The sequence below is a fragment of the Kryptolebias marmoratus genome, linkage group LG8, assembly GCF_001649575.2.
Source record: "Kryptolebias marmoratus isolate JLee-2015 linkage group LG8, ASM164957v2, whole genome shotgun sequence".
Classification (NCBI taxonomy): Eukaryota; Metazoa; Chordata; class Actinopteri; order Cyprinodontiformes; family Rivulidae; genus Kryptolebias; species Kryptolebias marmoratus.
The window spans coordinates 6623625-6637724 of NC_051437.1; the positions used below are offsets into that span (position 1 = coordinate 6623625).

Below are 14100 nucleotides of genomic sequence, written 5' to 3' on the forward strand. Positions count from 1 at the left end.
TCAATGCTGCAGCCAAAAAAAAAAAAAAGCAACCACTCGAAAGCGGCTTCAACTTGACCCACAGAAAGTTGAAGCTTGGTTGGAAATGGTCGAGGGAAGCCACAAAATGGAGAGGTTGCCATTTCTGCCGAGGCTACAAGCTGAACTCGACAGAATAAGAAATGTGAAACAATACATGCGGCTCAAAAACTACTTGGCTGTAAAGCTGATTACTGTCTCATACCTGTAACTTTCATTATCATTTCTAGAAGATTGTGACCATTATCTGTTGTCGATATAAGTGTCTTAAAAAAACAACAAAGCAGGTCCAGTGTGTTGTATGCTTCCATATGTGACTGTTTAGGTCAAATGATGGACATTTTTCCAACTGCTTCAGGTTATCACTGCTCAGTTCAGAAGTTGGATACATTCGCTGTCTGTTTTTTGTCTATTTCCTGCTAAATATGAAGTTAAGTCTAGTCATTGTTGGCTTTATGACTCTGACAGTGAGAAATAAACCCTTAGCAGGAGTGACTCTTTTTTATCTTTGTGCAGAGAGTGAGGAGGCCGTTGATTCCCATATTGGCTTCCATCTAAAGCCCTCCCCTAACAGACACAAGCACCCCTGCAACACGGAATCATTGTGGGGAAAAAAAAAGTGTAGGTCTTGGATGGTGACCTACTTTTGCTACCCTATTTAGTCTGCTGGAGGGAGCTGCAAGTCGTACTGCTGAGTTTACACATTATGTTTTCCCTTTTGACTGCAGGTGCAAAGCACCGAGCCACTTCCAAGGAGACCTGTGCAATTCACATCACTGTTATACTATGCATGCATTTCTTTTTGTCCCTCAGCTCAGTTAGAATCCAAAACCATCTAAAACATTTATTTCAGCCGTGTACTGCAGTGCTCAGCAGTTTTCAGATGTGGCTTAGACAGACTTCTTCCAGGGGGGATAATTCAGATCTTTTAAAGGGTTTCTGCAGAAAGGTTAGGAGTGATTATTATCTCACCTGTTGTAGATACTGTAGCTCTTTGAATGACCCCAGTATTGGTCAACAGAGCTTAAGTTTGACTAAATTGGTAATTCAACAGGTAGTCCAAATAAGGCCAAGACCAAAGCTGATTTATATTGTCTCAAAACAACGCCAATCTCAGAAACATTTGTAGCAATGGATGCAAACGCTATTTTATAAACCTTTACGTCACGTATATTTAGCCTTATATGGTTATTTGCAAATAAATGTAGTGGCAGCAGCAGATAGTCATGGTGCAGCCTGGGTTCAGTTTCAGCAAGAATGTTATTATATTTCAAAATAATTGTGTAATGGGAAATTAAGTTTCATAAAATAGTATCTGAACAAACCACTTTAGATATTGGAGCTGTTTTAAGGCAGAAGAAATCTTTAAAATATGGCCCCGCTCAGAATACCTGTAAGCTTCTTAATCGCTCCACAAAGTCAACTTTTGTAAAATAGCATTTGAATGAATTGTTCAAAGATTTTGAAGCCTGGAGCCGTTTTACTGTGAGAGGGAGGTTCTGGTATCAGCGACCCCAGCTCCTGTTCTTAACTGTGCAGAGATGACAGGAGTAAACCCCGTTCCTCCAATCTGAGGTCACTCACAGAGCTACAAATCGACAAGAGGTTAGATAAGAATTGTTTATAAATTTGTCACAGAGCTCCACTTCAAAAGAGTTAAACTTTCACTTTAAAAAATACAAAAACAGTTAATCAACTGAACAATTGAAAAAACTACACTTAAGACCGATGGTGGCTGAGAGGTGGACCCCCTCCAGGACAGGAAGAAGGGCTGGTGAAGGGTCATCCTTCTGGAGCCACTGGACTCAAGCTTTGGAGGAGAGACGCCTGCCTGGACCGACTCAAACTCGGGAATTGAAGCTAGAGTAGAGATGTTCTTCTGGACCTCCTCGCACTCGGGAACAGGACCTTGGCCGAGAGGCGTCCTCCGAGACCCCCTCGTTGACTGGAAAAAGAGAGGCGCCTTCAGGGACCCTCTTGAAGACCGGAGAGAGATGTCCTCTGTGGTACTCCTGCAGACTGGAGACATCGTCGTCTGGTAGCACAGCTGGGAGGCTCATGGGGGCTGGTGCAGGGGCATGGGAGGAAGAGCAAAGAGGAGCAGCAGCCGGGGAGTCTGAACCGTGTCAATGGAGCCGATGAAGGCAAGACCAGTGTTGCTTAGAGTGGCTAGGCTGAAGCTAAGTTGTATTGCCTCGATTAGAACTTGATAGTCTCTAAGTTAGTCTTCATATCCGGTAAAATGAGTATGAGGCTTGGACAGCAAAGTCATTATTTAAACTAGGAACAAACAAGCTCCTACTCACATCTGAAGGCCTGGCAGTGGATTTGAAAAATGAACATATATTCTTCTACCTCCCAGCGCAGAACAAGAATGGAGGCAGGGTCCAGGCACGGCCAGTCAATGGGGGTGTGGTTGTGGAAACAGCTTATTTTGCTATTGACTCCTGTTATGTATCATTTATTAGACTGGATGATTCAAGCCTGAAGATATTGGCAATTTACCAATTTATTCATGGAACAATCAGTGGCTTCGGTAGCATGTGGAAGAACCATACACAGCCACAACAGCCTGGCACCTCCTGTCTCCACAACAGGAGAAGTCAGCTGGCTCCATGAGAGTTTCCGTCTTTCTGTCAGGTCTGGAGCGGTGAGAGTACCCAGAGGGCAGGCTCAATGCAATGGCAGACTGGAACTGAAAAAAAAAGCAAAACTTTAATAAAAACAAAAAGCCGATGAGGCATCAAATAACTAATAACAGAAACTAGGAAGGTCATTATAATACTCAAACGCTAAACCAGGAACAAAGGACAAAAAAAACTGAACTGGGAGTAGAAGCAGCTGAGCTGAGAGCAAATAAGGGACAGGTGAGTGAAGAGGAGCAGATAACTCAGTCTACAGAATAAAAACACAAAGAACCAAAGATCATGAGGACAAAAGGACTCGTTCTTTCAGGGTTTACTTCAGTTGGCTTTATTTGTTCCCCAAAGAAACACACACCTAAATAGATGTATGACACCAGTGGATTTAAATAATTACAATAAATTAACTTTTAAGCAGAAATGAATAGGAATTAAATTAACACAATAATGCAGCATAATGCATTAAGGACACTTATTTCAGTAAATTACAATCTGCATACTGGGTCACATCCTGAAGGCGCTCGACACGCGACCTTTTTAGGGTCTGAGACGTTGTCAGAAGCGGTTTGCTCTCACTGGAAGATCGCCGCTGACTTATTCAGCAGCCCTGCCAACGTTCATTAACCACTTTTCCCAACCAGAGTGCCTCTCTCACGTCCCTCGTGAGTCTAAATATTGTAAGCTCTGTTACAGAACTACATCTCCTCTATTTGTTTTTTAATTATTCACAAAAGCTAAAAGCTTTCAAGTATTATCTATGTTGGATTATGTTACAAAACAGTCTAGAGTATCTGTTACCAGAGGAAAAGACTACATCAGGGGTGGGCAACCCTGGTCCTGGAGGGCCACTATCCTGCATGTTTTCCTTGTTTCTCTGCTCCAACACACCTGATTCAGTGGTCAAATCACCTCTTCATGTTCTGCAGAAGCCTCTAAATCCCCCATTGATTTAAACCAGGTGTGTTGGAGCAGAGAAACAAGTAAAACATGCAGGATGGTGGCCGTCATGGACCAGGGTTGCCCAGCCCTTGTCTACATCATGGGGAAGAAGACCTAAACAACTGAGATTGGTCTTTTCTGTGTCTGTAGAGGGAACACATATTAGTGCAACAATATATATGTTGTCATTACCTGTCAGCTGATCCCCACCTGCTGGTGAGTTGGATCTGGAGGCAGGGGAGGCTGCTGGACAGACGTGGAAAAGCCAGACGAATAATGAAGGTGAACTTGGTGAAAACCCTTGTCTGTAAGGCTTCCAGAAGAGTTTTTCCACATGTCCGGGGAAGGTTGGGGACATGGAATTCCAATTGGTAAAGCTCAGGATTGCTATTGCAGATTCGGCTTCCAGGAGCTGTGGCCTGAAGGTCATTGGTGCCCCATCATGGTGGCAACTGAAACTCTGTTGGAGGACTTCTGGACTTGGCAGGGTTGGCCAGAACGACTGAGGCCTCTGAGGCTGCGGATGCAAAAATAAGGCATGGGAGAAATTTGGAGAGGCGATGGAGAAGGACTTCTGTTCTGTTCCAAGCTGTGCTTGGCTTGGGTGGAGACTGGAATGCACTGAACCGCACTTCGAGGGTCTTTAATCTGGTCATCATTCACCTTTGAGGAAGAGTCTTAAGACTCAGGGGGAAGATGAATCCATTACCGCAGCAGAGGTCACCAAAGCAGTTAAAAAGCCGGCTGACTTGTTTCATCAATGTCACATGGAGTACTGGGACAAGACCTGAGGAGGGGCAGACTGGGTTGGTGGCTCCCATTTTTATAAAGAAGGACTGGCTTTTATCTGCTTTTTATTTCAGGGTCACAGGGCAGCTGGTGTCCATCTCCAGCAGTCAGTGTTTTCACAATTTAAAGTGGGAGATTTTAAAAGCATTTCACCTAAAAAAGTAAGGTTTGTGTATTAACTAAAGGATCTAATTTTGACTGTCTCAGCTCATGCTTAGATATGTCTGCTTTCATTTTATTTATATTATCCTATTCTATTTAGATTGTACATGATTCATTTAGATTATACATGATTTATGTTTTTTTGTGTGTGTTTCATTATGTACAGATTCTGTTTTTGTTTCTGTTGTAAAGCACTTTGGATCACCTTGTTGCTGAAAAGTGCTATAGAAATAAATCTCACTTCAATTCACTTCACTAGTTGTGAGAACATACAAAAACTTGAGAAGGATGTGCTTTAAACTCTCTTATTTGCACATCCTTGATGCCTTGGATGTCAACTTTTAGGATTAACTTGAGCTACTGATCACATTTCGACGTACCGACCTTGACTCAGTGAGATTCCTGAAATATTCTCCACTGGACCCTAAATCCAGGAGTTTGTTTGGAGCCACAGTCTTATTTGAAAGCAATTTCTTTTCTCCAAGTACCTCTAAGGGAGCCAGAGACCACTGGGGTCCTAGAAGTAGAGTTTGAAAAGAAAAGTTTCATCTGTAAGCTGAACAGGACTGTGCAAAAGTCTAAAGCCCCCCTTGACTTTATCATTCACTACTTCTAGAGAGCAAGTTGTTCTTGTTTTCTTAGAGTAAAGCAACATTTCTTAATTAGAATTAATATGGCCTGCTGCCAGAGGTGAAAGAGCAATAATATGTCATTTATATGTAGTGTTAGCAAAATATCTCATGAACCAGAGGACAGATTTTAATGAAATTTTTCAGAACTAAAGGACGTTTTTTCTAATTTAGTTTGTTCCTTCAGTGCCTGACTTTTATATACCATGTACCTGCGACAGATCTTGTCCTCAACTGTCAGCTTTTTTAGATTTTTTTAAGGATTTCAGATCATGCAAAGACAGCCCAGGTTTTCTGCAAAGTTCTGCATCCTTTGTGACAGACTGCTCATATAAATATTATTTAATGTTGCTTTTCAGCTGAGACACTTCAGACAGCAATGTGAGGATTTGGAGGAGAATCAGAGAAAGAACCAGGACTCTATTGAGGGAGTTTGAATCCTCTCTGGCTGGGGAATGCCTTGGGAGCCCCGAGGAGGAGCTGGAGAGTGTCTCCGGAAAGAGGAAGGTCTGGGTTTCCCTCCTGGACCTGCTGCCTCCACGATCCACCCATGGATAAATGGGAGATGGTTAGATTGATGGATAAAAACATTTTAATTTCACTTCCTGTGTGCAAAAGTGAAGGGATCACCTGGTCATTTACATAAAAACCAGAAACACGTGGAAGCTGAGAACCACAGAAGAATGAGAAGAGTCATTATTTATTTATTTATCTTTTATTTTAGACCAAACAAAGTACACAATAATGCCAAGATTATGTTCTAAAACTGTAAACAAAAACAACTTACAAAAGGAAACCAACTGTGCTGCTAAAAGAGCCACCAACAGGCTCCAGTGTCTACATTCACTGAGCTGGTGCAACACTGCCACCTTGTGGTCAGTCCTGACAGCAGCACTGAGGCGAACCTGAAGAGGTGAAATTTCCCAGAATCCACTCAGTTCGCTGAGGTTTCAAGATGCTCGCTTCCTTCTTTTTCTTGTTTTTAATCTTGCGAAGCGAACAGACGGGATCTTTGTCCTCAAACAGAGTCAAAACGTCGCGGAGACGGTCGTTCAAAGTCCCTCACCGACTGAAGCACTGCTGGTGTCACGAAGATCTGCAGCTTCCCCAGGTGGAGCTGTAGGTCTCCACGCCCGCAGAAGGTATTTTGGAACACGCTGGAAAAAAAACCCAAAAAACAGATGCAAACTAATCCGTTTAGTTTTGTCATTTAGCTGTGTGGGAGCGTTTGCACACAGCATCATCCACATAAACCGGAACACGGTAAAGATTTCACCTCAGATTGATGCGCCTCGGCAGCAGCTTTTTAAAAAAAAACAACACAGACAGCCTGAAACGAGCCCTCTGATTGGAACCGGAGAACACGGAGCAGAGGTTAGCGATGGGTCCGATGTGTCAGCATGCAGACCGCCAACAGAGATGAGCCTGATAAGGAGGTTTTCGTCTATTCGTTAACTGCCAACGCTTGAGGTGTTATGACACAAACAACCCAAGCAGGAAGTGTGGTTATATGCCACACCGATGCTTTTACAGTAACATGACTGCTCTGCATAACCTGTACGTATCTTACAGACAGCGCAGAGGATGTGCTCGTTTCCTGAGTCTGACTGCTTAAAGAAACTTTCTGTGGTACCTCGAAAGACGAGACAGCAGCGTGCGTAAGGTTACATGTGTAGTAATGGTGATTAAATCGTCTCCCGCTGCTGAAGAAGGCAACAAATAATGTTTTAGCCTCTGCGTGTGTGTGTGTACATGCGCTTTAGTCTGCAGTGTCAGCAATAATATCTCGCGGACAGATTTGAAATTAATTCTCAGAAAGCTATCATTGGATGTACGCCGTCAACCGATTACCTTTAGGAGTTCATCCAAATCAAGATGGCCGCCTCAGTTAATTGACCTTAGCAAACAGAGAAACAACACACGGGCTCCGAGCGCTGACAGGTCGTGGGAGATCTCACCAAACAGTGTGCAAACATCAAAGTTTGACCAAAGTGGCTACAACCCTGTCATTACTCAACTTAAGATGATCTTAGTTTAAAACATGAAAGGCGGCGGGCGATATGCATTCCTTGCAGGAATACTGAGTCTTTCCTTTAGACCAGAGGTCCCCAACCTCTGGGCCGCGGACCGGTACCGGTCTGTGGGTCATTTGGTACCGGGCCGCAGAGAAACAATAATTAACTCACAGTATTTCCGTTTTTTTATTTTCGGAGTCTGAACAACATTTATTTTGAAAAACTGACCGGATTCTCTCCACTACATCCGTCTCTGACTCACTCTTGATGCGTGTCAGAACGCTTATCTAGGTCACGTGATCCGTTACCGCTAAAAACAAACCAACAAGCTGGAAAAAGGAGTAAAAAACAAACGTCTTTATAAGCCCTAGATGGGACCGTCTCGTTACTTGTTGTATTTATCTGATATCTGATAATGAACCAGTCCGTGGAACCAAAAAGAGCGGGGGCCGCTGCATTAGACCTACAGAGAACACATTGAGCTTGAACCGCAGCTCAAACTTAGGCTTCAGTTCTGGAAACTCTCTTGGAATATCTCAGCTCAGCTCGTTTCATCTGATCTTAGCGCCAAACCTTTGCTTTAACGCTCTCCACTGCTCGATTAACTCGCCCAAAATGACTCCACTTCTGTCCAGTCTCGTGCTCACAGCCTCTAAGCAGAGGAACTTTACCCTTTTCACTTTCGACCTGGTGTCTCTGATGCCATCGTTCTCCCTCTGACTCTGTTTACATCCAGGGATTATTTTACCGACTCTACATCAATATAAATCATACTTTCTTTCATTCCACAACCAGAAATATTCTGGGGTTTTGTTGGTTTTTGACAAATAACGCCGCCACCTGATGAACCGACACTCGGTACTTTGCGATGTTAAACTGACCCGACAAGTCTGAGGGCGGGAGCGCGGACCGCCGCCTCCTCGGCTCTGGATCCTGGAGCTCCGCCGTGGTTGGGTGAGGCCGCCGGGGCGGTTCAGGGTGGAGGCTCGGAGGCGACCTCTGGGAGACGACGTCCGATCGACCTCGGCGAGGAGTTCCGTCAGCTCTCCATTGCTGATCTCCTCCTCCTCCGACCCGAAGCCCTCTGCGTGGAGGTGTAACAAAAACACAGTTTCTCCAACCTGAGCAACTATTCATTTTTAGCAGCTTTTTATTGACATTTGGTTTTTTTTTTTGGAGGGATTTAAAAATGATTCTGCAGTTTGAACAAATGGTTCCTGGCTACAACAGGAAACATTTATGTTCTGGTTGCTTCATGTTTAATATGTCCTTCCTACAAGGTGCTGTCTGCACAGCTGTCAAGATTTATTAGGTTTACTTTTTGTTTTTTTTTCTACAAACTTTTGCAGTATGCAGCTCATGAGTTCTTCTCAATCAATCCACCACATTTGTTAAATTAAATGGCAAAAAAAGAGGAAAAAGTCAAGTTTTCTAACCAGCATTTGTAGGTTTTAGCAACAACGCTTAGATGAATTAAGACTGTAAACGTAATCTCTGTTGCCACCAACACACCAAACATTCACATCATCTACCAGTTTGTAGCGAGCAAAAGATGCAGAACTAACTAACCTTGAGTTTTAAAAGTGATTAGTTAAAACTCAGCATGATGAGGTGGTGAACCTGACTGAATGTGACACCCGTTGTTGTTCTTATAAGTTAAGCATCATTTATCAATATTTAAAGTGCCAACGCATAAGCACTGAAGCCCCCTCATTACTATTCTGTTCAAATTCTTTGTCCTGTATCTCATCCCACAGCTTTGAAATGAAATTATACACAATCTGGAGAGGCGTGCTGTGATCTTCGCTGGCCGTATGTCAGACAAAATTCACAAAAAACGGTGACAAAAATAATGGAGTTTAATGGGATCTTGCATGAGAAAACCCAGCTTGTTGTGGAGCTCTACAGCTCTGATATACTTCATTGTAGAAACATCATTCAAAGTTTAAATGGGTCACAGAATTATGAACTTTACATGTCTAAACTGGCCTTTTTCTATATCCTGTATGGTTTTTCACACACTCACAGTTTAGGTTTTATGATATTTACAGATTTTTTTTTTTCCACAGATTGTTCAACTGAGAGTAGCAAGACCACCTGTCCCCTCCCGACCCATTCCTCCTCTATATGTTAAATAAACGATGCACGGCAGCGCCGTAGCTAACCGGGTCGGGATATGATCGAGCTAATTCATTCATTCGTTTCTTAACTCAGACCAAATAAAACATTTTGTAACCTCCATTAAAATATCTGCAAGTGGGAGCTGGCACTTTCGTGTTAACCATGAAGGAATAATCTGAACATTTCCAGCCAATCAGAGCGATTCCTCAGCTTCAGCCTGGTGTGAGAACAGGAAGCTGCAGAAAATTAAATACAGGACTTCCTATTGCTGCCTATTTAAGAACTGTTTTAATTTAGACCGACTCTGATGATCTTTTTTAAACAATAAATTGGTAACCAGAAGACCGATTTAAAAAATTCAAAATGTGTTGGATTTGTCTCTAAAAAATCTTACTTACTTACTCTCACAACTCAATGCCTATTTTATTTATTTACATCAAAGTGTAGGCATTTCTGTCGTCTCTCATCCAGTGTGTCTCTCACTGCTATAGGAGTGTTGGTTTTCTCTCAACCCCCCCCCCAGACTGCACACTATGCACGCACAAGCTTCCATAGTCTCAGGAATATTTTAACTCAACATATTTGCTTCAAAACTGCAAGTGAAGGGTGTTTTTAACTTGCCACATATCTCATACATAAAGCACTGCAGGGACATAGAAATGCATGTGTGACCATCAGAGTCCTCTACAACCCACTGTTTAAGAAGTTTTAAGATCTAGTAAGATCTTCTAGTTTTCGCACAGCGACTGTTTGTTTGAGGCTTAATTTTCAGTCTGTTTCTTGTTAACTTGGCATCCAGGGAGTGACACACACAGGTTACCATGGTGACCCTAACGAGTCACTGATAGTGGCTTTAACATTTCTCTTATATCTTGAGTCTCTTCGTGGTTTATACGGTTCATACATCAAAATGCAGGAGCTTTTTCCCTTATCTTAGATTATTCCAACGTTATTTTTTGTTCCATCAAGTGACAAAAAAATGTGTCCAAGAGATGAGATAATTCCCCAGCCTTACCTGTGTTACTGATCACACACTCAGGACAAGTCCAGTCTCCTTCAGGGACGGAGTTTAGTGACAGCGTCAAGCAGTCAACGTGAAACCTGGAACATCACCGCCAACTGAGACTCTGTGCACGTGCAGTAAACTCGATACCCAACAAAGAAAAGATGAACAGAGCAGCACAAAGACTGACCCGGAGTCACAGCGTGCGCAGAGCAGCAGCCGGTGTCTGCGGTCGCTGCGTCCACACTCCTCGCAGATAACTGGGCTGACACCCTCCTCTTCATCGTCTCCATCCTTCCTCTCTGGCGTCACTCTGATCTGCAGCAGCAGCAACACACACGGTCTGCACATACGAGCCTAAAACCATCGTTTCAGAGAGACCGTACCAACACACCTGTTTCTGAACGACCCCCGCAGGACTCCGCCGCTGATGGATGAAAGCAAAACTGATCCGATCCACCGGGCAGGTGTTGGCTGTCTGAACAGGTCAAACAAAACAAGGGAAATTATTGTCCATTGTATTCCCTCACCCATCAAAATCATTTAATTCAGGTGTTCCAATCAGTTCCATGGCCACAGGTGTATAAAATCAAGCCCCTGGGCATGCAGACTGCTTCTACAAACATTAGTGGAAGAATGGGTGATAGGATGATCCCTGTATAATAAGTCCAGTCGTGAAACTTCCTCTCTACTAAATATTCCACAGTCAGCTGTTAGTGGGATTCTAACAAAGTGGAAGAGATTTGGAACAACAGCAACTTGACCATGAAGTGGTCAGCCACGTAAAACCACAGAGTGGGCTCAGAGGATGCTGAGGCTCATGGAGCACAGAGGTCACCAACGTTCTGCAGAGTCAACAGCTACAGACCTCCAAACTTCATGTGGCCTTCAGATCAGCTCCAGAACAGAGCAGAGAGCTTCATGGAATGAGTTTCTATGGCTGAGCAGCTGCATCCAAACCTTCCATCACCAAGTGCAAAGAGTCAGACACAGAGGAGTGAAGCAGCCGCCACTGGACTCTAGAGCAGAGGAGACGTGTCCTCTGGAGAAGAATCACGCTGCTCTGTCTGACAATCTGATGGATGAGTCTGAGTTTAGCTGCTGTCAGGAGAACAGTTCTTGTCTGACTGCAATGTTCCAAGTGTAAAGTTTGGTAGAGGGAGGATTATGATGTGGGCTTGGTTTTCAGGAATTAGTCCCAGTGAAAGGAACTCTTAATGCTTCAGCATACAGAGACATTGTGGACAATTTCATGCTCCAAACTTTGTGGGAACAGTTTGGGGACGACCCCTTCATGTTCCAACATGACTGAGCACCAGAGCACAAAGCAAGGTCCATAAAGACATGGATGAGGGAGTTTGGTGAGGAAGAACTTGACTGACCTGCACAGAGTCCTGACCTCAACCTGACAGAACACCTTTGGGATGAATTAGAGCAGAGACTGTGAGACAGGCCTTCTGTCCAACATCAGTGTCTGACCTCACAGATGAGCTTCTGGAAGAACGGTCGAAACTTCCCATAAACACTCCTAAACCTGTGGAAAGTCTTCCCAGAAGAGTTGAGGCTCTTATAGCTGCAAAGAATGGACCAACATCATATTAAACCCTATGGATTAAGAATGGGATGTCACTAAAGTTCATATGTGTGAAGGGAGAAGAGTGAATACTTTTGGCAGTATAGAGTATCTAATGTTTTATAACCTGTTGAACAAATTGTGGGGAGAAAGGGGGTTTAAAACAAGTTAATATACAGCATGCACGTGCAACTAATGTTATCTTTTAGTTCTGGTTCAAGCAAATCTCCTTTATTTTTAATTCATCATGATTGTTTTGACTACTAGATGGTTAAAAAATGTGACAGGCCCAACTCCACACAACCTTTTAAATTAGAGTTTGATGTTTTTCTGAGTCAGACAGCAGATTAAAACTACAAAACACTGTCTGAACTGTCATCTGGAGCCTTAAAACTGGAAAAAAAGAAGAAGCAGAGAAAGATGAAGTCTGTTTACCTGGGACCACTGGAGAATACACTGGAGACAGAAGACGTGCAGACATTTGTCCAACGAGCCCACAGTTTGGTTTTTAATAAGACTCAAACAAATGTAACATTTGTCTGAGTCACATGTCGGCTCTGCAGGTTCACCAGCAGCGTCCAAACCGGTGGATTTATTCATGATAAACACCGGACAGTAGTGGAAAACAAATGTTATCGGAAAGTTTCTGACGGTCGAAGCCGCTAGCTAACATTTACGATAAACCCGTTTAAAGTGAGGCACTAAAATATATCAAATAATAACTAGTTTTATCTTTTTTATCAGTGTTTTAACTTATTGGTGTGTTGAATTGTCTTATAATTTAAAAAAGCCCTTCTAATTTTAAATATTAAAATAAATACACGCTGTTCCGCGTCGTTCAAAATACTTCCGGTTTTGTCCCTTCAGAACAAGAGCCGGGTGAGACGCAGCATCCGGTTCCATCCTTTCAGATTAAAGGCGTTCTTTCGCGTATTAAATGCACAGAAAAATTGCAGCAAAATGAAAATTCACCAACAAAGCTTTTATAAAGAATTAATTTAATTTTAAAAAGTATCCAAGCTTCACATTATCAACAAAACGCATCAGGAATGTTTCCTGAGAAAAGACTGCTGCCAATTACCTAGAGAAAACTTATTTTCCAAAGATTCAGTCCATCTTTCTGTGAGAAAGAGTATTCAAATGTGAAATAAAACTGAAAACGAGTTAATCCTTTATTCAAATTGTGTAAAGCTGTGTAAAAAAAAAATACTAGCACATTACCTCTGATCTTACCAGGCTTCAGATGAAATGTTCTGAAAGTGAAATCAGAAAAAGACAAGCAGCCTGTGATGTTTGCCAGACAAAGGACTGTTCGTACAGGCTGGGTTTGCAAAGTTCAGTCTGCACAAATCACAACATTTTTATGAACATGTAATTTGGACAAATGAGGCCACACTGAAGTGTCACATTGTTAAAAAAAAACCCAAATAGTCTCATACTAACTGTCAGGCACGGTAGTGGGGTGGTGATTTGGGCTTGTTTTGTAGCTGCAGGTCCTGGACACCTTGCAGTGAGCTCTGTGGACCAAAGACAAAGGAGAGGACGTCTGTCCAACAGAAAACTTCTTCAAACTGGGTCCTGACCGTGTCAGAGCTGCAGGGTCCTGACTTCAGCCAGACTGACGTGTTGTTTTGGTTTTTAAAGAGAGCTGTGCTTCAGGAAATGTTCTCTAGCCTCAATGAACTAAAGCAATTTTGTGTAGAAGAGTGGGACAAGTTTGATTGGACAAATGCCATCCTGTCATATTGTCCTGGAGGTCCAAATACCATGGAAAAAGTCCAACATGATGTTTTAAAGACACGCTCCTCATGTCTGAATCATGCACGCTGTAAAATACGAAAGACTCTGATTTGAAGACAAAAACAAACCTAAACTAGAGAAGTTGCATTTCCTGCAAAAATGCAGTGTGAATGCTGTTTTTGCTGAATAATTTTGCTGAAAGCGGCTGAAGATATGCTGAACAGCTGAAGTTTAATGAAAACGCAAAAAGTGAAACAGAAGCTAATTTGAAGAAGATTTGCATAAGATAGAAGAACAAAAGCTGAAAGAAGCAGAAATTAGTTGAAAAAGCTAAAGTTAGCTGAAAGTAGCTGAAAATGAGAAGAACAAAGCCAAAATTAGCTGAAAGAAGCAGAAACAACAAAAAGAAAAAAGCTGAAATTAGCTTAAAAAAATGTCACCTTAAAGCCCATAGAGCTGATCCCTGACC

General features: G+C 42.6%; 1 protein-coding gene across 2 annotated transcripts; it reads right to left on the reverse strand.

Annotated features, from left to right (window-relative positions):
• Positions 1–5878: 5878 nt before the first annotated feature.
• LOC108237650 (PHD and RING finger domain-containing protein 1) lies at positions 5879–13826 on the reverse strand. Of its 2 annotated transcripts, XM_017419240.3 has the most exons (6): positions 12327–13824; positions 10713–10796; positions 10509–10636; positions 10331–10416; positions 8076–8278; positions 5879–6336 (listed from the first exon to the last, which is right to left on the reverse strand). In XM_017419240.3, the coding sequence occupies exons 1-6, from the start codon at positions 12489–12491 to the stop codon at positions 6232–6234; spliced, it is 771 nt and encodes a 256-aa protein (XP_017274729.1). In that variant the 5' UTR covers positions 12492–13824; the 3' UTR covers positions 5879–6231. The 2 variants fall into 2 exon arrangements, with proteins under 2 accessions (XP_017274729.1, XP_017274731.1); XM_017419242.3 differs by lacking the exon at positions 10331–10416 and having other exon boundaries at positions 12327–13826.
• Between the last annotated feature and the right edge of the window lie 274 nt (positions 13827–14100).

Bases quoted from the DNA above. Each gene is read 5' to 3' on its own strand.
- LOC108237650 (XM_017419240.3), bottom strand. From the start codon at position 12,491: ATGAATAAATCCACCGGTTTGGACGCTGCTGGTGAACCTGCAGAGCCG. The intron at 10,637-10,712 runs GTGTGTTGGTAC...CTGCTGCTGCAG, and splicing joins CGGGGGTCGTTCAGAAACAG to ATCAGAGTGACGCCAGAGAG. The intron at 10,417-10,508 runs GTCAGTCTTTGT...GTGATGTTCCAG, and splicing joins TGCGCACGCTGTGACTCCGG to GTTTCACGTTGACTGCTTGA.